This window comes from Calypte anna, chromosome 1, assembly GCF_003957555.1.
Source record: "Calypte anna isolate BGI_N300 chromosome 1, bCalAnn1_v1.p, whole genome shotgun sequence".
Lineage (NCBI taxonomy): Eukaryota > Metazoa > Chordata > Aves > Apodiformes > Trochilidae > Calypte > Calypte anna.
The window spans coordinates 83,824,402-83,849,723 of NC_044244.1; the positions used below are offsets into that span (position 1 = coordinate 83,824,402).

The following is a 25,322-nucleotide window of genomic DNA, read 5'->3' on the forward strand; positions in this document are numbered from 1 at the left end:
CTGTAACAGCTGTTACAGAGGCTGGATTTCTGAAAGACTGCTTAGGGAGAGGGGCTCCTGGAAAATATTGCCTTTTTCTCTATAGTGATTACATCACCTAACTTGCAGAGGCATCTGCTTGCCAGATGCTGAAGGGTATTTGCTGGAACACTATTAATATGATAGTAAAAATATCACTTCATACTAAAGAGACAAGCATGGACAGAGCTATCTGAGAAGATAACTGAGGGTGAAAAAGCATCAAACAGAAATCCCTGCCAATCATAGACTCATCAAATGGTTTGGGTTGGAAGGGACCTTAAAGATAATCCATTTCCAAGCTCCCTGCCATGGGCAAGGACACCTCCCATGACCAGGCTGCTGAAAGCCCCATCCAGCCTGGCCTTGAACACTTCCAGGGAAGAGACATCCACAGCTTCCCTGGGCAGCCTGTGCCTGTGCCTCACCAACCTTACATTGAAGAATTTCTTCCTTATCTCTAGTCTAAATCTGCCCTCTTTCAGTTTAAAATGTTGCCCTTTGCTCTACTGCTACAGGCTCTACCAAAAAGTCTGTTCCCATCTTTCCTGTAAACACCCTTTATATATTGGAAGGCTCTAATAATGTCCCTAAGTTTTAATCTTGACATGGAGTTAATTTCATCCACAAAATTTGCAACGCAAAAAGCTTTCAAAACCTGAAAAGCAGAAATCCTGAATTAGGGGACCTGAGGTCTTAGACTGTAGTCCATGTTATGAATACATGGTGGAGAGAAATGCATCTCAGCTTGGCTATTCTAACAGCCTCAAGGGAGGCTGGCAACACAAGAGCTTGATGCTGACAGGGGCAAAATAAGGTCAGGGAGACTCCTGGTGTAGTTTGAAGAGAACTTCAAAGCCTGATGTCATAAATTCATGGTAAAGTAACTCCTGACCACGGTGATGGATTCTCTATTCCTGGAGGTTTTTAAGAAGAGACTGATGTGGCACTCAGTGCCATGGTCTGGTAACCACAGTGGTAGTGGGTCAAGGGTTGGACTTGATGATCTCAGAGGTCCTTTCCAACCTGGATGATTCTGTGATTCTGTAAATACCTCAAAGGAGGGTTTTTCCATGTTCAAATCTTGAAGATTCTGTTGATGTCTCTGCTGGCTAATGTAGCTGAGTTTGGTGCTGTATCAGATGCCTTTCACTGTACTGTAAAGGATTCAATAATGTCACTAACATAGTTAGCTACAGCATGACATTTGAAAATAAAACTGTGGCTTCATCCTTTCAATATTATTTTTAGACATTCTTCTTTTGGGTTCAGGGCTCTGCCATACATTCCTGTGAAATTACAGGAACGAGGGTGCTCCTTTTTGTAGCGGAAACCTCAGACGGAAAAAAAAAAAATATAAAAAATCCCCCGCTGTTCTATGCAGCAATCAAAGGAGGGTTTGTGTGTCAGCAAGTGTCTCTCTCCTTCTTCTACTTTTCCTAGCCCTCCCGGGCTGGTGGGAGCCGCTACCTCCGGCCCTGAGCCCCGCCGCCGGCCCAGCCCCGTTCCCCGCTGCTTTTCCTGGAAAGAACAACAAAAGGGGGGACGGGCACCGGGCAGAGCCGGATCCCGCTGAAGCTTGGCTTTCCACTTTTATTTGGCGCTGCCCTGGGTCCTCCCCAGCCTCGGCGGGGAGGAAACCGCCCGCCCCCCGCGGGGCCGCCCGGGGAACATCTGGGCGGCCGCGCCGCAAACATCTGGGTCAGCGGCTGCTGCGCATCCCCCAGCGGCTGCCACATCTGGAGGGTCCGGCGGCCGGGGGGCTGGTCTGGGCCCGGGCAGAGAAATCCCTCGGAGGGGGAGAGGGGCTGCGGGGAAAGAGGAGAAGGAAGGAGGCTGCGAGGGAGCGGGGCGGCGGAGGTAAAGGGAACTCGACAGCCTCCCAGCCCTGGGTGCGGGCAAGGCTGGAGCTCTTTCACCGGGAGGCTGCAGGAGGGGTAAGTGTTGAATATTCCCGCCTGAAAGGACAACAAACTACTCCATGTTGGCCTTAAGTCTGTCCATGAGGGGCACTCCTGGGGCAAAAAGGGCCGACGGTACTTTTAAATCAGAAACAGCTTTCAGAAAGATTGCTGGTGGTAAAACACGCCTGTAAGCCCTTGTAGGCATCCGGAGTAGTTTAGCCCAGGTACAGGCACTTTGGCAGCAGTGGTTCTGGATCATTAAACCTAGGCGGATTAAGTGTTAAAGATGGGAATAAAACATTCACTATAGGTTTAGGTTTTGTGCCTGTTTTTATTTTCTCTCTCTTACTTGGATGTCTCAAATGGAGATATGCATCCAAACTCTGAATTTCCAGGCGAAATCAAGAGTTTAAAGTAGCCACGTCTACTTATTAGAGAGAAACCCTAGTCTCTCTATTTCAAAATAGAATAACCATTGGAAAAACACTTGCAGTCCCTGAGTTTGTTTTGTTTTGTTTGTTTTCTTTTGGTTTTTTGTTTATTAGTTTCTTTCTTTTCTTTTTTTTTCTTTTTTTTTTCTTTTTTTTAATTTATTTTTTCAGTAATATATCATGCTCTCTCCCAAAAATGTTTAATAATTTACACAGTATGAAACATTTTATTATATTTTAGTTAAGAGGCTTTTTGAAATTTCAGATCTTAGGAATTGAAACATAGAAGTGCTTCAAAACAAAATATTTCTGCTTATTGTTTCAAAACCTGAACATTTTACAATGAATATGCATTTATATATCTAGAACTTGTGATTTCTCCGGAATGTATAACTCCGTTTACATCACCTTATATTATTGTAGACCTCTCTAAATTATGGCATACATTGTGCCATAAGTCATCACAAGTACTTTTTCATTTGTAAAAGGTATTTATTCAATACCTATTTTATATGCAAATTCATAATTGACTCTGGAGATACCTTTCTGAAGTTCAGTCAGATGTATTTTGCTTCTTTTCAGGGTTGCTTATGCGGGCTTTTCCTGTATTTTTCTCTTTACAAATGGAGTTGTATAAGCCAAAGATAATTCTCTTAGGGTCTCTTGACCCTAAGTTGTTGAGGGTGTGGATAGATATAATTGCTGGGGCAGAAAAGTCAAATGAACCTTGAGAAGTGGCTTCAATAATTATGCCTCTGTTTAAGCAAACTGCTCCCTGTGTGCTCTTTTCTTGCACACCAAATCTGCTGGGAAATGCCATTTTACTCAGTAATGAAAACAGCCGGTGCAGTAGCACAAAAATGGGCTTCTTGTTTTCCAGTCTGTACCTTACATGAATCAAGACTCCTCACTGTCAAACTTCTTGTTGATTGGCTCCTGCTCTCTTTCTTAGATGTGACCAAACATGCTCATGCTCTCTTGCAGTTGGTAGCAGTGGCCATTTTGATTGTCTCATATGCACAAGGTGAGTTCCTAAAGCCAGGGATTATAAATAATCAAACACTGTTTTTGAAATATCTTGGATTTTAGTAGACTGCCACTCTAATGTGGCAGTTCTGTTTTATCCTGCAGCATGAGCAACATCTTGAGTTCTGAGACTTCTTTTTGCTCCAGAAAACAAAAAGGAGACTTAATTCTCATTAATTTATGCTTAAATCAGGGCCTGCTATACCATTTGAATGCTTTCTTGGCAAGATTCCTGAAACTCCATATGACCTTGCATTTGAGACATTTCTAAGATACAGAATGTAGCATCTGTAACATCACTGGTTTCGGAAAGGGATACAGCCCCTTGCTGCAGCTGCTGCTTGAATTACAGAGCTCCTACTCCATAGCATTATTCTTGCTTCCTCCATTAACTCTGTTGGATGACAGGCAGCACAAACAGAAGCTGCCTCTGCTTTGGTCTTGCATTATGGAGGACTCTTCAATTTCTGCTAATGTTGCATTAGCACTAGCTAATTCCCATTTAGTGTGTATGAGGTGGGCTCATAAAGAGGAACTACACCTTTTTCTCTGATGCATTTTTATTTTTCTGGCTGGGCTAACTCTGGCAGTTATTTCTCCCAGCTTACCTTGCCAATGCTCCCATTTATTCATTAGTGTTTCTCTTTCTCTTCTGACCCACACATTTTTTGAGAGTGTATTTCCCCCATGCAATAGCTGGTAGAGACAGTGCTCTTGGTCACCCCTGTGATTAGCACTACACCAAGCACCCTGATCTCAACAGACAAGACTTGCAGAGAAAACTTCCAAGTACAAAGACAAATCAGTCAAGGCTAAAGCTCTAGATGCAAATCCCCCTTTCTGCTCTGTTCCATGGCTTTATGGAAATTACTGAGAAGAAAGGTTTTTAGAATTTTTTCTCCATTTCTTATCAGAACACTACAGTGCAAGCCCTAATCTCCCAAATGTCATTAGTTATAGAATCCAAATCTGTAAGGTACTACTCCCCAGACAGACAGGATGGCTGATGGCTAAGAATCACTTTATCAAATAACTTCTGAAAGCAAAGATTCAAGAAGAAGAGGTTGGATCTCAGCAGGAGGAGACAGCCAAGTGTAGCCCAGTGTCCCACTAGAAGTCAAGATTCTGGACACACACCCCTGGTTTCTGGCTTTTTTCCTAGCAGGGGACAGAAGTTCAGCTCTTAGAGGTGCCACCTGCTTGTTCCCCAGGTATGAGCTGTTATGAGCCTCACACCGGCTAACTGAGCTGGCTTGTAATTTTTTTGGAAAGAAAACTGAATCCTTCCTATGAATACCAACAATGACTGCTAAATGCTCTTTCACTTGTTAAGATGAACTGATGAACTCCCTTCCTGTTTTTATTAACTTGAGAGCATCCTTATGTTGAAAGCTTACTAGTATGCACAGCACTGTATGACACTTCTGCTTACTGTATTCTGTTAGTGTCTGGTGATTCTTTAAAACAGGGTCTTCTCTATAATAGTCCATTTCTCGTTTTAAGGCCTCAGTCACCCCAGTATATGGTATCATATGTAATGAAGAGAAACCGAAGAGAAATCTGCCTTTTCTGCAGTCACTGGTAGCCACAATAAGGCAGCAACCCTTGCAACCAAAGAATTATAAGCCATACTGAGGTCAGCAAGCCCTGTCTTCCATACCTGAAATCTGTCCTTCTCCAAGACTAGAATTACTCACTTTCCTTTTTCACACCTGCCTTGCTTGCAGGTAGAAAAAAGCATATTAGACCACTCAAACAGTGAGTCTGCTCAGGAAACACCCCTTTTTTCAGTTGTGTTTTCCTGTCTTCAAGATGTAGTTGGAAACATAAACAACTGCAGCAAATTCTAACAGTCTGTAAAGTGGTCTGTAAATGCCAGGCACAGGATTTGTCACAGCCCAGATGATACTTAGTAATTATTACAAATATTTGTCATAGTCAACTATGTTGTGTCAACTTTGCTGTCTTACTTGATTCTTCTGCTGAAGCCCTAACTGTGTTGAGAAGACACTATGAAGCGAAGTCCATGAATGCTAACAAAAACCTAACAATATTTTATTTTATTTTATTTTCTCTCCAGAGCTGGACATTGAGCAATAAGCCATCAGCTGAGATAACAAACTTTTGCTCCCTTGACATTTTTCTATAATGACTATCAGGAAGCAGAGAACCTGTCAGTGAGCACACCTGAAACTACAAGGAGTGGCCAGGGGTTATACCTTACAAAAATGGTGTTGGTAGGGTACCCAGACAGCAATTTTCTCACTGGAGGTGTGACCAGGGGCCTTCAGGTTTACCTGGTTTCCTGCAGAGGTAATTCATTGAAGAAATTTGGACAGTAAGAGGAGGAACAGTAAAAGGAATTAACTTTAAAAAGAGAGAGCATTTAGGAATTTCACTTGCTGGCACAATTCAGGTTAAAATCAGGAAGCAGCAAGAGCTCTAGCTGAGCCCAGCACCAGGTAGACTGTAGGGGGGAGCCAGTCCTGGGTGTCAGTGAAGATCTCCTGCAGCACAGCAGTGGGATGTAGCAGCAAGTCCTCCCCTATGCCATCTGTCTGGCTGGGCTCAGCCTCCACTGCATGCAAGAGAAATCTTGCTTGATTCTATTGAGCTGTGCATTGGCAGCAACTCCCTTTGAGGCCAGCAATCTGCTGTGACCCTCTGCAGGGAAGGGAAGAGCTGCTCTGTGTGACCCTCTGGAGGGAAGAGCTGCTTTGCACAAGGGACAGCTGGAAGGTCACCCCACAGGAGGCAGCGGCCGCTGCTGGGATCCTGCAGGCAAGGAAGTGGCTGTGGGGGCTGAAGCTGAACATGCTCCTGCAGGAGGTAGCACTCTCATACCTGCAATAGTCTGCTCACATACTCGTGATGTTTTACCCTTTATTTAAGGCTGTGCTAGGAAATACCAAGTTTTATGGCCAATAGGAAAAAATGACTTACATATTCCGTGCAATCACAAGGTATTTCTTTTTGTGTGTGTGCATGTTTTCGGAATGTGTGGTGAATGAAAGGCTCTGAACTGGCAGTCCTGAAGACCAAATATTTGATATCCACAGACTAGCAGCTGCTCTGATATCAACAGCAAATGGTAAGACTATTCTGGAGTGTTTCTTATCCCTGGATAACCTCTGGAGATAGTCTGTTCAGCTATGAGAGCAGAAACAAATTCAGCAGATGCACAGAGAAAGGGGAAGAAAAGCCAGAAAACTGAGGGTCACGAGAGATGAAAAAACCCTGTGAGAAGCACTCAGAGGGCTAAGAAGGACAAGTAACTGGGAACAAAGAGTTGTTGACAGATGCAAGGCACTGAAAAAGTTAGAGTAGTACTGGCCATGAGCCCAAACTTAGTGTTACAAGAGATTTTGACTTGGATACCCTATTCTTTCAGGCCAGAATATAGATTTCTGGCCATTACCTCTTTGGGATTTCTGGTTTTCATCCCTGTCTGGTAGTCCTGAAGATTTTATCAAGGGTTGAATTCTTCTCTTACAGGTTTCAGAGCTGCCTATTTGTGACATTTATTTATTTATTTATTTTTAGCTGAAAATCTTTATCTCTCATACTCTTAAGCCAAAAATATCAAGGATGTACTGTCATTTTTTAACATTTCAGGAAGTCTTAACCCCCACAGCACTTAGTTCCAGTTTAATTCTGAAGGAGCTATAGGTGCCAGAGCACCTTCACACCAGAGCAGTGACCTCATCTGGAAACATGAAGTTGTAGTTGCTGAAACACTTTTAGTCATGACATGAAACCAGTACTGCATTTAGTGAAGAGAATAATTACAGCAGATAGTGTTTTTCAGATCAGCATGGCTCTCTGTGATGTTTCTAATCTAGTGGCTACAGGTTAAAAGGCACTCACCTCATGAATATATCTTCAATGACAAGGAAACTTTGATACTGAAGTAAACTTGTCTGATTTTCTGTGATGTGCCTTCAATATATTTAACTTTGCTGGATTCTTGTTTTCAATGAAAGCTGTATGATCGCAGACTGTGAACTGATTAGAAAGTGTATACAAAGTTGTCATTTCCTCCTCTTACCTGAGTGCACTATTCTCATTGACATCATGATGGATTCCTACTGCTCCTCTGGATAAATAAATATTTTCTATCAAATATTATAAACTCCACACTGTTTTTTGCTAATCTAGCATAGATGGGAGAGGGATAATGTTTTGATTTCACAGTTGCAGGAAATTTTCTTATGGTTAATCTCTGAGTTTTAACATTTTTATCCTATGGTTTTGTAGCAGAAATGAATGCATTGCAGCAGAGTGAGTTTCTCCCGTAACTTGTGTCATTTCTGGAAAAAACAAACCCTGCATGTTTCATTGACTGTCTTCTTTAACATCCACCAGGGCTTGATAAACACAGGAAATTGCAAGGCATACTTCTGTGGTAGGAGAATAGACAGGGAAGGGAAACTGCCTGATGCAGGGCAGCTCTGGCTCAGCTGTCTCTTATGTCCCCCTCCAGTACAGGGTGCTGATCCTCTGGCTTTTTTTAAAGGGAGGAAGGAGAAAAAAAAGGAAATTAATCTAGTTCTTCAAGAACGGATTGAGGAACAGTCTATGTCAGGAGGTATTGCTAGTTTTTCCTTACTACTTGCAAGCCTTGCCTTAGTCCCTACACGGGCAGCCTCAAAAGATGAGGAATCTGACTTGTGTATGTTATGAAATGTCCCTCCCAAAAGTCAGAAGGTGTTTAAAGGATTTATATAAGTGTTTATTGCCTTCTAGTGAAATGAGGCAACCAGGTGCCACTAATTGCCAGGTAGTGGGCATGAGTTTGTGTTAAGCCCACCTGTGCCTGATTAGGGCAGGCCCCAACTGCGCATGAGCAGGATTAGGGGGCCAATAAAAGGTGAGGCTCAAACTCACAAGCTCAGCTCATGCTGGAACTCACAGCCTCGGCATGCTTGGCTTTTTCCTGCTTCTATGAGCACTGCGCTAACCTGACTGTGCCCCTGGAGCTTTGTCTCAGCACCGCACTAACTTTGTTGCGCCATCAGAGCTCTTCACCACAAGGGTGAGGCTCGAACCCACGGCCTCAGCATTGCTCGGTCTTGCTGTATAAGTACTGCGCGCTAACCGGCTGCGTACCTTTTATTGGCCCCCTAATCCTGCTCATGCCCAGTTGGGGCCCACCCTAATCAGGCACAGGTGGGCTTAACACAAGCTCATGCCCACTCCCTGGCAATTAGTGGCACCTGGTTGCCTCATTTTGTTATACTGCCTGCCTTTCATGCTTCTGCTGGTGTAAGAGAGAAAATTTTCAGGCTAAAAAGCTGGTTTTTGATACCCACAAAAATACTCACTTTTTCTTGAGTGCTCATTTGCTACCTGCCTTTGTTCATCTTTTCCTTTGCCAGCAGATCCCCAATTCTTTTCTGATCCCCTTGTGCAGCCTGTACAAGGGGAGGAACATCTCAGGTACACAAAGCATTACTGCCCTGGTGTGCCCCACACCATCTCAATAGAAGGATTTCACAGAGTACTTTACTGTCAGATAAAAATGGTGTGTGGTGGCAGTTGATATTTAGTCTTGCCAAAATAAACTCTCAGGACCAATTAAAGGAAATTAATTATTTAGAAAGCTTAATCAGTTTAAGGTGAGCTCTGTCATGGTGTTTTCATGTCTACAAAGGATTTAAAGTATAATTCATATAGCTTCTTTCTGAAACTGACTGTTGAGATTCAGTGCTCCAGAGGTCTGCCACAACAGCTGGCTGGCAGATCTGGCTTGTCTCTTTCTGGAAACATCCTACAAGTAATCCCTAACTTCTTTGAATGAACTCAAATTGAAGTTTATACACAGGGAAGCTAATAATATGCAATCATATTCCTTACAGAAAAATAATTTTTTCTGGTTCTGTTTGCTTATCTTGGATATAAAACCATAGTGGCTCTATCAGTCTTTTCCTTTTTCATCTTTTCCCTTGTTTTGAAAGGCAAAACCAGAGTTTTAAACAGAGTATCTTGATGTATGACTGAGGTTTAGGACACAAAAATTCTGCACTGATCAGATTTCTAGGTAACACACATGTGACTTTTTTTTTTTATACCATTCACTGCAACAACATCAACACACAGTGCTTCATCTGACTCTTTCTGCAGCTGCAATCTCCTAGAGAGAAGCTTCTCATAGGTTTAGTTTACCTTTTTAATCCAGTATCTTGCTTTGATGTGCCATACAGGCTAAATCTTTCCCTTTGGAGTGCTATGTACCTGTGGTGAATAATAAAATATCTAATGAATAAAGTCTTTCTAATGAATAGTGTTCAGGGAGATCAGGCACAGGGGAGGGAAGGCCACCCCCCATTCCTCTCCTCTTCCTTTCCTTCGAAGAAGGAATAAACCTCATCTGTAGTACCTTTCAGGCCAGAAAGTTTTAGAAGAACCAGAAACTGAGGCTTTCATAGTGAAAGAAGTATTTCAAAGTTTAAAACAAAGGCTAAAGCAAAGTCCAGATGACTGTCTAAAACTTCATCTCCTGTTAGTACTGCAAGCTGCTCTGGCTCTTTGAACTAAAGATGTCCTGAAATGAGGTGCTGTAGTGAAATGAGGCAACCAGGTGCCACTAATTGCCAGGTAGTGGGCATGAGCTTGTGTTAAGCCCACCTGTGGCTGGTTAGGGTGGGCCCCAACTGCGCATGAGCAGGATTAGGGGGCCAATAAAGGGTGAGGCCTGGAGCACACTCTCAGCTCAGTCCTGACCAAGCCAGCAGAGAGGTCAGTTGCTCTTGGAGCAATAGCACCAATCTAGGCTAGTCAACCCTGAGGGCAACAGACTCAGAGCACTATTCTGAGTTTCTTCTGGAACACCTGGTTGGACCTTGAAGCGCTGTGCCCTAAAAGAGGTTTATCTTGCTACGAGGTGCATCTTCTGTGAGATGTTGGGAACTGGGTCTCATCTGTGGGGCTGAGCGCCCCAGCCACAACAAAGTGGGCTGCTCAGGAGTGAGCAGTGCTTTCTTCACTTGCAAATAAAACACAGGCATCAACCTAACAGGACTTTCAGGGTAGTGGGGAAGCAGATGAGGCTGAGAAAGGCTCTCTAGACCCTTAGACACTCAGCTGCCACCTCATTTCCCTCTTGCACTGCCCACCCTGGGGCAGGATCAGAGATGCTCAGCTCACAAGTAGTCTGATTTGGCATCACCAACACACGCCCCAGGGAGGATTAGAGCTTAATTCAGTGTTTTGTGAGTGGAGATAGAGGCGGTCATCACCATCTTGGTGGCTTGGGTGCCTGTGCTGAGACGTGCCTGCCAGCTCTGCCACCGCTTGTTCCTCCTCACAGCTTTTCTGCTCTGCTCTGAGTGGGCAGCTGGACAGCAGGAGAGGCAAAGATCCCCACAACATCTCTGGGCCTTGCTTTTCTTCTTGCTGGGAGGCAAGTACCATGCAGAAACCCTTCCCAGCACAGCAAAAATCCCTAATGGAGTATTTTACATTTCATAAGAGCATGTAACCAAATCCCTCATTCTCCTCTTCAGCTGCTCCGTGGCTGGCAGATCCTGCTTCCCCGGGAGCCTCCTCTGGGGCTAGGTGCAGGCATCTTGGTGTGCTTTGTTTCCAGATTTTCAGACTGCCAGCACCGACAATACCTGCAATAATCCATAAATGGGCTTGCTTGGGCAACAACTGTCACATTTCCCTTTTCTTGTACTTCAGTGATATTTCCCCAGAAATTAGCTAAGGGGAGTTTTATCCAGGAAAACATTTCAAAGCTCATCCCCTTCCTTTCTTCAGCCTTACAATGGGAGAAATCAGCTCTGGATAAGGAGAGGACATGCAGAGGGGGAAAGACCCTCTTCAGCCTCCCTGTTTAAATCACAGCCTGCCTTGTGCTATGCACGAACACTTGAAATTTTTTTTCTTCTCCTTTGTGGTATATAGGTATATAGGTCAATTTTCCTGCAGTTGGGTAGTAGCCTTGTAGCTTCATGACCTGTGCATGTGGAGAAGTTTCTCTTCTTAAAAATTTTTGAAATATAAATCAATGCTTTCAGTGTAGCTTAGCCTCCAGAAATAGGAAAGGACTCAGAGTACGTGACTAGACAGCATTACATATACTCTCTACAAGTACTCCACAGCCCACAAGCCACAGTTTCAAACTTCTTATTCAGAGGTGACCATAGGAAATACTTACTGGTTAGGAAAATACACCAGAACCTGCATGTTGTACTCTTTACCAACTTCAGTGTAGTCTGGTAATAGTATTTTTAAGTCAGCAGTGATAATAACAGAAAGTACAGATTGCCAGTGCTTCTAAAGTGGTTATTCTTGATTATTTCCTGAGCAAAGATTGAGCATGCCTTTTGGTCATGGTACACAACAATGCAATCTACAATAATTTAAAGAAAAATTACAATTTAATGTCATTTTAATGAAAAAGCTCTTAAAGCTAAGTTAAATCTCCTAGAAGTTGGGATGGTGACCAGAATTATTAGGTTTATTAATGGCATTGCTTTAAAAGGACTTTGTAACAGTGACTGACTGATAACCTTGTAGCTCAGTGCACCTGATGTACTTGATAATGTGTATCTAGTTATGGGTGCATAATTCACCTATCAAATAGGTGAGAAGGACTTGATGTTTGTAAATTACAATGAGACATCTGCATAGAAATATAAAATACAATTTATTAATGAATAGTTATCCATCAGATCTGTATGCAATCGAGTTGCCCTTTGATCAGGTATTGTCTTGTTTTCTGTTTGTGGAGTAAGGAAACAGAACACTCTCTAAAGTGAACTCTCCCTAAAGGTGAAAGAAACAAATTAGGAATATTCACGTTCTGTCTTTGCTTGTACAACTTCAATAGCATGATGTAGTGTGCTATGGCTTTTTCTCTCCTAATTTGCCAGCTGCTAGCTCTGCATTTCAGGTGAGCTGCTTTGTAGTTGGTTTGCTTACCCTTGTTCTGCAAATTTATGAGACTGGGGGGACAGGCTGGGTGTTTTGAACAGCCAGGGGAAAAGATAAGAACCCAGATTTATTTAAAAATAAAGCTAGAGTACTTCCTTCAGTGACATGCTTTGATCTATACAAAGAAATACTTTTAAATTATAGCCCACAGGATTCTCCTGCTATTCACATAATCAGTCTGCATTTGTTCCACCTTCAGGTATTGTCCAGCAGAAAACCATGGGCAATTTCAAAGGGCACGCCCTTCCTGGAAGCTTTTTTCTTCTTTTTGGTTTGTGGTGGTCAGTGAAGTATCCACTGAAGTATGCCTGTCGAAAAAACAAGAATGCTTGCTACCTTGGCTCCAGGGCAGGATTTCAGCGTCTGGAGTTTGTTGAAGGGATCATCAAAGCTGTCTTTTCCCTGATTGGTAAGTAAGGAGGACTTGAGACAGATAACAAAAAGGCTGTGCCTTTCAGCATTTTATTTTATTTTATTTTTTAAATTTTGTTCTCTGGTTGAACATGTGTTTTGGTATGTTGTCCTTTAAGCACCATGAACCTAAGAACTAGTGGGGCTACTGTTATTAATTACATAGTTATGACTCCAACATGGTTTCCATCCATGGCACTCTTCTGGAGTTCCTTTAAGGTCTCCTGACTAGTTCACATCTGGTCCATCTGAGTGTTCATATGCTCTTCACTGCTTCAGGAAGGGAGGGGATACTTGGGCAAGGGCCTTTCACCTGTGGACTGGGAGCATCAGACTGCGGAGGCTTTGCTTTCCTAGTTTGAATCCAGCCATCTCAGATGTTGATAGTCTCCCCTGATTTACTGATAAAGTATGTAAATGCAGACACTTCATTAATGTCATTCAAATGTGAAAATATTCACAAAGAAAGACTGAACTCCAGATCTCATTATACTCAGAGTTGCCTGGTTTCTAATTAAGGTGCAAGATGGTCCAAAACCTTGTTCTTACTTCTCCTTCCTCTCCAGAAGTGCTATCACTTAAGCTACGTCAGCACTTGAGGTGATGTTGTGTGTACAGAACACGCTTCCATATACATTAAAAAGTGATTAAAATCTAAATAACAGCATTCATTGAGAGATACCTTTCCTACACCTCTCCCAGACAGTGGCTAGAGGTAGATGGGCACTTAAACCACTCATCTAGTGTTTTTATTTTTACCCCAAAACAAAAAGCTATTTCTTAAGTGTCTGGTAATTTCAATTCCAGTCAAAAACATGAACAAGAAAGCCTGACAAGGACAAATAGTAAAAGAAGCAGCAGGAGTAAAACTTGCTCTTTCTGTGTTAGGAAAAGTTGAAATAAAGGTGGGAAAATACTGCATTTGCTCTTCAGTGTATCTACTTACACAGCAGGATGAAGGCCTACGCTTTATAAAAACATAATTAACTTTAACATTTTTAAAGCATAAGATATTTTAAACTCTTCCCAAACTTCACTGATCACATAAAGCATCTAAAATCAGCTTTCCTCTTGCTGGGATAGTACACTCGTTAGCAAGACACTGAGGGACTAAGCTGAGAGCAGCAATTCAAATACCAACTCAGTACTTTAAAAAAAAAAAAAAAAAGAAGAGGAAATAGCTGTCTCCATTTTCACTGTTGGAAACTGCAAGATGCATCTGGAGGAGATGAAGCCTGCTTTCCTTTGGCTTTCTCCTTTGTGCATTTTCACTTGAATGTGGACAAGATGTTAAAAATGTTATTGGGAATGGCTGAACTGGACAGAAAGGTGCAAAGGCATAGCAGTCATCCAGAGCAGTCCTCAGACAGACTAAATCCTAAATTGATGGACATTATCCTGTGTGAGGATATATTACTGCTTCTATTGTTTGTACAAAGACTTATCATCGGTTTAAACCTTAAACACCAGGACAAATAATTATACTTCTCATTTCATGTGCAGGAATGGTGGCTGAGCAGTTTGTTCCTGATGGACCTCATCTTAAATTGTATAACTATGAGGAAAAGCACTGGGATCACTTGATGAACTGGCAACATGCTACCATGTACCTCTTCTATGGCATTTCAGGATTGGTTGACATTGTGACTCATGGGACCAACACATTACCAGTGGCCATGGACAGGATGATGCTTTCCTTAGCAGTCTTTATTGAAGGTCAGTTTAACTCACCCTACAGGGATGTGTGTGGATACAGAGAGGTATCAGTCTTTGGTCTAGGAACCCCAAATCAGCCTTAAAGAATGAGACTATGGGGAATGGGTGTTTAACTCCCTGAAATGCTTACAGAGATCAGTCTTGGCCCTCCTTGAACTACTGAGGTTTTGTGTGCCCTGCAGCCCAGAGCGTGATCACACATTGCTGAAGTGTATCTGTACTTTCCTAACTGGCTCAAGTAACAATAGAAATGTTACGAACATAGCAGCACAAGCCTGTTCTGGGTAAGTGAGCACTAGTTTGAACATCAGATTCAATGGATGTTGTCATGGTATAGGCCCCACCAGTCTTTGCTCCAGTTGCTCACCCTCCACCCCTACTGGGGGACAGGGAGGAGCAGTCATTAATTGCGACCAGGGCAGGGAGGTTTTCATTCCCTAGTTACAGCAGTGGGCAAAAAATAGACAAGTTCAACTTGGGAAGGAAAAAACCCTAATTTAATCTACAAGGAGAGAAAACATGGCCAGATCTTAATAATTTCCCTTAGTTTACTAGAAGCAGATGCAAGGAGTTTACAAGGAAATAAAATATCTTAAACTGGTCACTTAATTTATCACACAATCATAGAATCATAGAATGGCTAAGGTTGGAAGGAACCTTAAAGATCATCCAGTTCCAACCCTCCTGCCATGGGCAGGGACACCTCTCACTAGACCAGGTTGCTCAAAGACCCATCCAACCTGTTCTTGAACACTTCCATGGAGGAGATAGCCACAACATCCCTGGGCAACCTGTTCCAGTGCTTTACTGCCCTCATAGTAAAAAGTTTCCTCCTAACATCCAAGCTAAATCTCCCCCTTTCAAATTTTAAACCATCGCCCCCTTTCCTCTCACTACACACCTATGCAAAAAGTCATACCCCAGCTCTCTCGTAGGCCTCCTTCAGGTACTGGAAAGACACGATAAGGTCTCTTTGGAGCCTCCTCTTCTCCAGGCTGAACAAGCCCATCTTCCTCAGTGTATTTTTACAGGGGAGGTGCTCCAGTCCTCTGATCATTTTTGTGATTTTCCTTTGAACACCCTCAAGGAGCTCTATGTCATTCTTAAGTTGGGGACTCCAGAGTTGGACACAGGGGTTTTTTTATTCCAGGTTTTCTCTTTTGCTACCACCTTCATGGGAGAGCCATGCTGGATGTTCATGTTCATCAGTTACTGCTATTTGCTATCTTTGGAGCTGCTGTTTGCATATTTCTGGAAGTTTTCTTCCGTGGCAGTATTGTCCTAGAGATGCTCCGTACAAGCCTCTGCATATTACAAGGCAGCTGGTTCTGGCAGGTAGGTCACTTTTTTGCCTTAAGGATTTCTTTCTTCAGCCAAATTAGTAATTTACCTCTTTGCAGACTTATCACAGGTGATATAGTATGTCTTTTAAACACAGACCTGAAAACTTTCATATAAAAAAAATGCATTCTTAATGTCCTTTTAAAAAGACAAAAGTATTTATCATATCTTTTTTACAGACAAAGGAGTCATCTTACTTCTAGTGTCTTTTATTTGAATCAATAAAATAGCTAAAGTGGTTTTGTTGAGCTTTCCCTTGCTACTGAACATTCCCTTTGATCTCCATAACACCCTGTTAAAAATTTGCCAACCAAGTGGCAGTGTTTTTACAGCCTGGCAATATATGATGATTTTTTTACATCTTTTTTTTTCCCCACTGTCAGCTGCTGAAGCTGTGAGGGAGTGCCAGTTGGATAGGTCAGGCAAAGCAGCCCCTGACATTGTGTGGAAAGGAAGGAAGGTGCAAATTATCTTTTAGGTTGGTTTCCTCTTTCTACTATCTAAAAAACATTTCAGTAGTGGCAACATAGGTGTAAAAGTTATTTGAACTCCTGGTTTGGGTTAAGAGATTGAGTGATGTAAAACCTTCTGCTTTTCCAGTTTTCAGGACATTTAGCGGAGGTAAGCCCAAACTTTTGTATTTCAGGCATGTGGCTCCATAAAGACATTTCAAAATGTAACTAACATTCCTTCACTTAGCTGTGATTCTATCCAGTTAATAGACATTTGATAGCAACCCTTTCTCTGCTTTTATGCAAGAGAGAGAATATAATTTCTGTGATCTTATAACACAGAAATAGGAGTGTTACTGGCAATGTATTTCATCTTACAGTGCAGCACTGAGGTCACTACAGTGATTTTTCTTTCCAGCACGTCTAGACTGTCTTCCCTTTTCTATATGCTGGCCAGACACGATTAATAAAAATGTTTGCTCTTTCTTAAGAGGACTGGACACTCAGGTCCAACTCAAATATTTAAATACTTGTTCTAGCAAAGAAGCAGACCTTTGAAATGACATAGTTTTTCTATTAAGTGAACTAAAAAACCTGTTGCTGCAGAGCTTGGTGTTTTGTTTTATTTATTGTAAACTTCTCTTCAGTGATTTAAGAAGCTTTGCATAAGAGAAATTAGATGCTACCATTTTTTTCTTTTTTGCCTGCCTAGCCTAATTTTAGAACAAGTTATTTCTTTAGCTCTTGTGACAATGTGATTCTTGTTCCAAAGTAAAAAAAATGAGGAACCAATAATGCAAGAGATTCATGTGTGGCTTTTTTTTCTCCTGCATCAGACTTTAACTGTATGTGTGACTGAAAACCACATAGTTTCTGCAGCATGAAAAATTTGTAAAAAGTGCAGGGACTTTATTTCTGCATCATCAACACCCTCATTCATTAAATTCTCTGCACGAAAGTGCAAAATACACTCCTCCCCTCCTCCCTCCTCTCCTCTTCCAAGCTACTAAATTCCCAGCTAAACTGCTGAGAGGTGACTTGGAAGAGTATCAGGTAACACAGAGAACTGGTGCTTGTCCTCAGGCAGACCCCTTTGCAGCCATGAGATTACTAGTTAACCAGTTAATTCACTAACCTGAATTTGATCTTTCTTAGTTCTGAACAAACAAATCATCTATGAATTTCACATGAACTTATAGCCTTGAGTGAGAAAGCTCTGTTTTCATGTAATTTCAAAACCTGATGTTTTCCCTGGATGATCAAGAAGAAATTAACTTATGGCTTGCCTTTATTTATTGATCTATTACTCATCTTCTGAACCATGAGCACATTCCCAGATGCTGTTGGGAAGAAATCAGTGCAAATGACCAGGCAGGTTTGCTGATTGGTGATGTGCTTGCAGTTCAAACCATACATGGCTGAGCATCAGCCCCTTTTCTTACAGTAAGTAATTCTGATTGCTGCAGGACAACTCTCTGGCCCTCTCCTTAATTCTTTAGGCAAAAGCAGGGGGTCTCTGAGGCTGGCCTGCATCTTCTAAGGCAGCTGTGTAAAATGATCCACTACATCAAAGTATTTTTAATAAAATTCACTGATACAATCAGCACTACAAGAATGGCAAATATCTGCCATGTGGTGCATAACGTAGTACAAATATCACATAGGATATTTGGCAAATGACATTTCTAAATATCTTTTTTGTTGTTGTTGTTTAATTATAGATTGGTTTTGTGCTTTATCCTCCAAATGGGAGCGCAGAGTGGAATCAGACGGATCATACTAATATGATGTTCCTCACCATGTGCTATTGCTGGCATTATGCTTTTGCTTTTCTTATACTTGCAGTGAATTACACAATTGTCAGCTGGTAAGTTACCTGAAACACTGAATTTTTGGAGACCTGTTTATTTAGTCCACCAGGAGATTTATTTTAGAAAAGTTTCACTGACAAATGGAAAGGTTTCCACAAAGTCATTAATTGTCTTGTGAGGTATAATAAAAATACATATGGCTAATCAGTGAAGACAACATGTCTCATTGCTGCATTAGAAAGGGGGAAACACTCATAAAGTACATCTCTGGAAGCATAATGTTTCTCAGATAAAATGAGCTCTTTCTGATAGTTTTCCACATTTGTAAGTACACAAATTTTACAAGAAGGAGAGAATTTTTTCCCTTCAGTATCTTTTTCCCCATCACCCATCTCTATTAATTCCAAGTGGCTTAGTCAGCAGGCTTCATGACTTAGCTTTGAAGATGATTGGACAGGTTTCATTGCTAGCATTTTCCTGTAACTAGACCTGATTTCTCTTTGACTAGACAGCTTCATTCCCTAATTTCTAGTGTTAGCCCTTTTCCTCACTGTCCAGTGTTAATTGTGATGAGATTCCCATTGCAGAGTTAACCTGGTTGTAAAAATGAGCCTGATTTTGCCATGTGTTATCAGCTTCTTCCTGCAGGACCTTACCAAACCTTTTCCTGCACTGTCCTAAACATACTTCTTAGCCTCACTTTACCCCTACCATCCTAATAGCCCTCTTTAGTCATGCTTTGTACATATTTAGTTCTTGCAGTCTTGCTTGGCACCGAGGAGCTGCCAAATCTTTTTGGATTTCAGTCCAAAAGACACAGACACTGAAGTCTGGGTAAGTGGTTTGTTGTGGAAAGGGTGGCAGCTATAGAGAAAGTGACAACAATCTTACATCCCTTCTGATGCTGGGAGTAGCAGCCACTGCAGCATCAGACACCACCATGCCTATATTCCAGGGTTGCTCAAAACTCCCATCCATGGGAAAGTTGTTCAGACTCACTTTTCTTCATGGCTTTATAGTACTCTTCCAAATGGACACATCTATCCTTGTCTCTTACCTGCACAACACTGAATTTTCTAGATTTTACACTGAGGTTTGCATAAGATCTATGTTCTTAGGTATGTCCATAGGAACAAGCTCTTACAAGGAGTACATACAGGTGGTATTGTGACAGGCAGCACATACTAATGTCACAGTACATGATCACATTGTATAGTGGTCACTCATGCCAAAATACAGGTATCTACACTTAAGGCCTGTGATTCAATTCTGTCCAGAATCTGTTGGAATTAGTCACTATATCCTCTTTACACTGTCTTCCAGAGTGGTCCACTTCAGGTCTTCATAAATGATTCATCCTAATTCCATTCTGAGACGCAAGAATTAAACAGTTTTGGGGTTTTTTTCCATGTAAATATGGCTAGATGAGCCTTTCAGTTACTACTGACAAATGTTTTTTCTTGTTGTTGTTCCCAGGGCAATTCGTTCAAAGGTTAAACAGTCCCAGTCGATGGAAATGGGATTACTGAAAACATCGGAACGAGATCAAGAGTCAGAAGATGAAATTTAGTATAAGTATGGCTTGACTAGCTTATCTGCTCTACCATTAGGCTAAATGGTACCTCATTTCTAATCTGTTTACCATCTTATTATGCTTTACTACAACTTGCTATACAAATAACATCCCTTCGAGTACTGTTACATCTTTATTTGCAGAGGGTAAGCTTGGTATCGACTTGAGGTGGTTACACTAGTATCTTGCTCATCACATGCTTCAAAGAAAAACACACTAATATTATACAGACTTGACCAGGATGAGGGGGCATGATGAAGTCTGTTTGACTCATTAAAAGCTAAGTAAAATGAACTGACTATTAAATTTCCATAGTTTGGGAGTCCCAGTAAATGTGTTTGTTGCCCTGCAAGCAACTGTGCATAAATAACTGTGAAGACCTGGAAATTGGTAGAACAAGATAAAAAAAAAAAATCAGTCATGCAGCTGTTTTGCATAATACTTTTATGTCTCTGCTTGTAGCCTGATGATAAATGGGATGAATGCACACTGCAAACTCATTCAGTGTTTCCTTGAAGAGTATGAAGTGTGTTCAGTCCTGAAGATGCACCACCAAGCTTGATACCAGAGAGCAACATGGTGATCAAAAGCCACTGCAGTTATTAATTCTCATGCCTAACTAGTCCTGCCCCTTTGCTATTATTTGACTTTGAAAGGCAGTGAAGTGACTTTACTTACCTTCAGCTCCTGGAGCAACATCTTTCCCAGAAAGGCCAAGGGGTGTCCAGTGGGGCAGCACCCATCTGCAAAGCCAGTTTCTTTTCCAAAGTTAATTTCTCTTCTTCGGTGGAATTTGGTGAAATCTCAGCAGGGTTTGTAGCAGACATGTGACTGGACCCAGCACCTCGGTCAGGAGAGGATAATACTGATCTGCAGGCAGGATGAAACATTTTGCATTCTTTTCCTTATGTGACTCCTGCTGCTGCCCCTGCAAGTGCTGGGCAACCTGCAGAGTGCTGCATGGTGAGCTGTGAGAGGGCAGATGTTGCCTTCATAGTAGCTCCATGCCCAGCTACCCATAGCAGTGAGTCACTTTTTTAAAAAATTAAACCTTTTATAATTGGAACTATTTTCTCTGCTAAAACAGAAATCTTGATCCAGAATGCTTTTTGCGGCACTCACTGTTGTTTGGGATGCGCTCCAACCTCAACAAAAGGGAAATAACTGACTGATATATGTCAAAAGACATCAGAAAATGATGTTGTGTATAAACCTAAGGCTGTTGTGTCACCCCTGGGCAGACTTTTGAAGCATTGCTCTGGCTCTAATACATATTTTGAGAGATTTTCATGAGCAGCTAGACAGGAAGGAGCACTTGCTGTGCCAGTGCATGTATGCTTTGCCTTCCAGAGGGCTGAGCACAAAACGCAGGCTCATGGCCATGGGCCACTTTACATATTCATCAGGGAATCATTATAGAAAACAGCCTTTCCTTCCAGAAAAACTTTCTAAAAATATTTTTTTCTAATAATTTTCATAAACAGGACAACAAATTCTGTTCAAATAGTACCAGTATGTCAGGCTTGGTGCTGCAGAAATATGTTCTTCCTATTATTTGAAATTTTTCTGATGGTTTTAAGTGAATGCAGAGATTGACTCTGGCAGATGAATGAGAGCTGTAGGATATGGTCCTGCTACTTTTGAGTTTCCCCTGTATTTTTTTTCCAGTGTGAAACAGAAGGATGAGCAGAATAAAATTAACTGCAGTGAGTTGATTGCTTAAAAAGAAAAGCAATAAAATATTTTGTAGCTCAAGGGAATCCCGAAGCTTGCAAAAAAATTTAAATAATTAAAGTATTTTCCTAAGCTATTTCACACATTCATTTCAGGTTTAGGACCCACATTTTCTTTTTCTCTCTCCATCTTCCTTAGCTGCACACGCTGCTAATGCTGAATTTCCAACTGCCAGGCTTATCAATGCCTTTCCAAAATCAGTAAGGTAATATAGTCCGAAAGAGATCTCCAGAAAGTCCTTTGCTACTCACAGGCAGGAACAATGGAAGTTTCTTCATGGATTTTCTTGATAAATTATATTTAATACTGTACAATTACTAAGGTGCTGTATCTCTAAAGGGGATAACCTAAGCAGGAAGAAAATCATGATAAACTGGCTGAGCTTTGATATGTTGTCTTAGAAGACATATTAAAAAAAATATTCTGGATCTTTGCTAGGTATCATGAAGCAGATTTCAGATTATCCAGATGAATTTACTGTAGTGAAATGAGGCAACCAGGTGCCACTAATTGCCAGGGAGTGGGCATGAGCTTGTGTTAAGCCCACCTGTGCCTGATTAGGGGGGGCCCCACTGCGCATGAACAGGATTAGGGGGCCAATAAAAGGTGAGGCTTGAAGCACATGCTCAGCTCACTACCTGGCAATTAGTGGCACCTGGTTGCATCATTTCACTACGATTTACCTTGGAAAGCAAAAACAGTTGGCCCGTAGACAGTTATATATTTAGAAATGTAAAATGGAAAACAGCCTAAGAACACCACCTTTCTCAAAAAGTTGTTTGCCCTTCTTCAATGCCTTATCTCTCAATGGCCTTGGAGGTTTTGGGAAAGTTTAATGTAGTCTGTCTCGGGACATTCTTGTAAGCAAGGTATCGATATGGCATTTTTGCATTTTTGTAGCTCTGTGTCTCAGTCTTGCAGCGGCCTCACTGTAAACTTTGTATTGGTATTTACTCCACTCTGTAAATCTAAGACGTGAGTTTCATTATCATGGTTTTCCATTAAAATCAGACTTACTGGTGGCATAAGCCAGAAAGATGATCCATGGCTTTGTTGAGGAGCTTGGAGCAGGGATATATTGGCCAAATGCAGTGTGTCATTACACCCAGCTATAATCTTATCTTTTCATTTCACCACATCACACTTGCCTCTAAACTGTTGAGATTGTTTTACAGGGCAGAATTTTTTTCATTTTAGCAAGGCTGGGGCATAAAGCTTCTGCATTGCTGGGCAATGAAGGTGATGCTTACTAATCAAAAAGAACTTGGGGTTATTACAGAAGTGTGTCTTCAGGAGCCAGAAGTGAGTGCCTCATGGGATTCCATAACCTGAGAGCTTTGTGAATGTGGAGGTTGCTTACAAACGCTCCTTGAAAAAATCTGCCTTTTCAGAAACAAAAAGCGCCAGTACTCGAATGCCAAGACCAGAAGAGTGGCTGCCTCCTGCAGTTCCTCCTGGGGCTGCCTCAGCCTGGGGTATCTGGCACCTGGGCAACAGCCCAGCAGTACCTGTAGGTCTGTGGACTTTTTCTGGGAGAAAACCTGATCAGGACTCAGCCTGAGTATATCTCCTTCTGCCTCCCTGCTGTGGAACTCCCATAAATGATCAGAGAACTGGACGAATAAGCCCCATCACACACACCTGCTGGTTTTGGTGCAACCATGCTTAGGAAAAATGCCTTTAAAGAAGCACAACCTGATGCTAATACAGTTTGTGACACAAAACTGTAGGGCAGACTTCTCACAAAAACCTCCTTCTTCATATAAGTGAAAGTGGCATTGTACTAATAAGCTTGAAGAAATGCGAGGAAAAACAGATCCTGAAGCCTCAAAGAAAAAGCAGTCTCTTGGATTTTTTTTTTTAATAATTATAGAGTGAGTGGGGATTTATGCAGTGGTTTTGGTGCCACAAAGAAAGAAACACTCCGTTTCAGGGTGTGTTATTGCTACATGGAACACCTGACCCATTCTCCTCATGAATTGTTCAAAAGAGATGCCCAGGAACAGTAAGGTACCTGTTACAATAAAAAAGGTACAGCCTTTGGCAGCTCATTAACAACAGATTTTGCTTGAGTTGAATGAGTGGAGAGAAGTCTGACAAGTTTACAGATGCCACTTGGAGAAAGGTAGCTGCTCTCCAGAAAATTTAAGTTATTGTTAAATATTGGTGCTTTTGAAAAAATATATAGTAGTTTATTATAGATAAGATACACTTGTAATTTTATTTAATAAAATTGATTTATTCCTGTCAGATTTCTGTCATGTTTTCAGGGGAAAATACATAACCATTTATGGGGCAGGATGGGGTGAGAGACACACATTACTCAAGCAGCTCACCCAGACATTTGAACCACCTGCACTTGAATTCTGGAAAGGTCAGTGCTTTTTTGTCAAATCCTCTGGATTCTACTATCTGCTTGCCATTTACAACACATGTGAAAACAATGCTTAACGAAGTCTGGACTATAGAGCTTCACAGACCCACAAAAAGCCAAATTTGTGGAAAAAGGAGGTCCCAGATTTGGATCTAGCCTCCTGTGTCACATCTGATGGAGCAGTCAGCAAGCCAAGTAAATGGAACTGCATGGACAGGATCTTTCTGTGTTGACAAGATTAATAATAAAAATATTGAGGATCTTACTTGAGTTTGGTCCTGTTTTCCTTTAAAGAAACAAACAAAACTCTTTTTCTGCTGTAACACGAAAAAACTTTCTAAAAGAAAAAAAACCCAACTAAGTTACTTGAAGAAATGCTGGCAATTACAGGTTTGGTCCTGTTCCTATTTTTCACCAGTTTCCAAAGTTAAAAATTGGGACCACACCTCAAAAAAATTAGTGAATATTTTTGGCCACTCCTAGACTGCATTTTAGGCATCACTTGGTTATTCATTAAAGATTACAGTTCTATGGCTTGCTTTCATCATGCCATGGATTTGATAAAACTTTGCTACATACTTGACAGAGTGGGTTTTTTTGTCAGCTATGGAGAACTTCAGGTTGGATGTACTAACCTGTACAGAAGAAAACTTTCTCCAGGAATAGGTAAGGGAGAGAAAGCAGCATTTCCTAATTTCCCATTTCATCTGATTGTTCAAAAAAATCAGAAAGACTATATTAGATTTTTGGAAACTACCAGTCAGTAACTTTAAAAATCTAGAAGTTGCTTTAAATAAACCATCTGGACAATCAACTACTTTGTGTTAGAAAATCAAATATACTGATGTCACAATACCGCCTGAGGCTGGGGTGAGCTATCTCCAAGCACATCACCAGTGTGACTGCTTGTTCTCATGGTCGACCTCAAGGAAAAGCAGGTGACAGGCTGCATCCCCCATCCTAGTTGGGCAGTCATGTAAAATGCACATATTGGCATTACCTCCATCTTAGCCAGACCAGCTTCAGTGTGTGGCAGGAACTTGGCTCACAATGGAAAGGTGTTTCCACCTGTGGGGAAGAGTTAGGACCTCTGAGTTGCTTTAGTGTTGGGGTGAGGCATGGAGGGAAGCAATCACACACAATATGGGAAGTCTGGGCTTGGGATGGCATTGTTTGAGCCCAGGAGAGCTTGCTTGGTGTTGCCAGTGTGCTGAGAAGGAGTCAGTAGACCAAAGGAAAAGGAGGCTGAAACCATCCTCTGGACAACCACGGAAGATGTCCTGGTGGAAAAAGAGCATCTCCAAACTAGCAGCTTAAAGGTAAGACTGCTCTTGGAGCTCCTGGATCCTCAACCACATTACTGGGTACACTTACACTAACACATTTTAATCTGGTTCAAGAGACCTCTTTGGAACTCACGTGCTTATCCTAGCTTAAGCACCAAGGCTCTCACCATGGAGAGGAGTCAGAGGATGGGAACTGGAGTCCCTTCATAGGACATGGACTTTGATGGTGCTCTCCAGCACTGTGCCCAGTGCACTCCAAGCACCAATGGGCATCTGTCTCCCTGGGACAAAATGCCTGTGGAATG

General features: G+C 41.8%; 1 protein-coding gene across 1 annotated transcript; it reads left to right on the forward strand.

Annotated features, from left to right (window-relative positions):
- The first annotated feature begins 1,743 nt into the window (after positions 1-1,743).
- On the forward strand, positions 1,744-21,046 carry TMEM45A (transmembrane protein 45A). Its single transcript, XM_008499933.2, has 6 exons — positions 1,744-1,955; positions 12,519-12,728; positions 14,234-14,446; positions 15,597-15,781; positions 17,961-18,106; positions 19,527-21,046. Exons 2-6 carry the CDS (start codon positions 12,539-12,541, stop codon positions 19,618-19,620), a joined length of 828 nt encoding a protein of 275 aa, XP_008498155.1. The 5' UTR covers positions 1,744-1,955; positions 12,519-12,538; the 3' UTR covers positions 19,621-21,046.
- Positions 21,047-25,322: the final 4,276 nt, after the last annotated feature.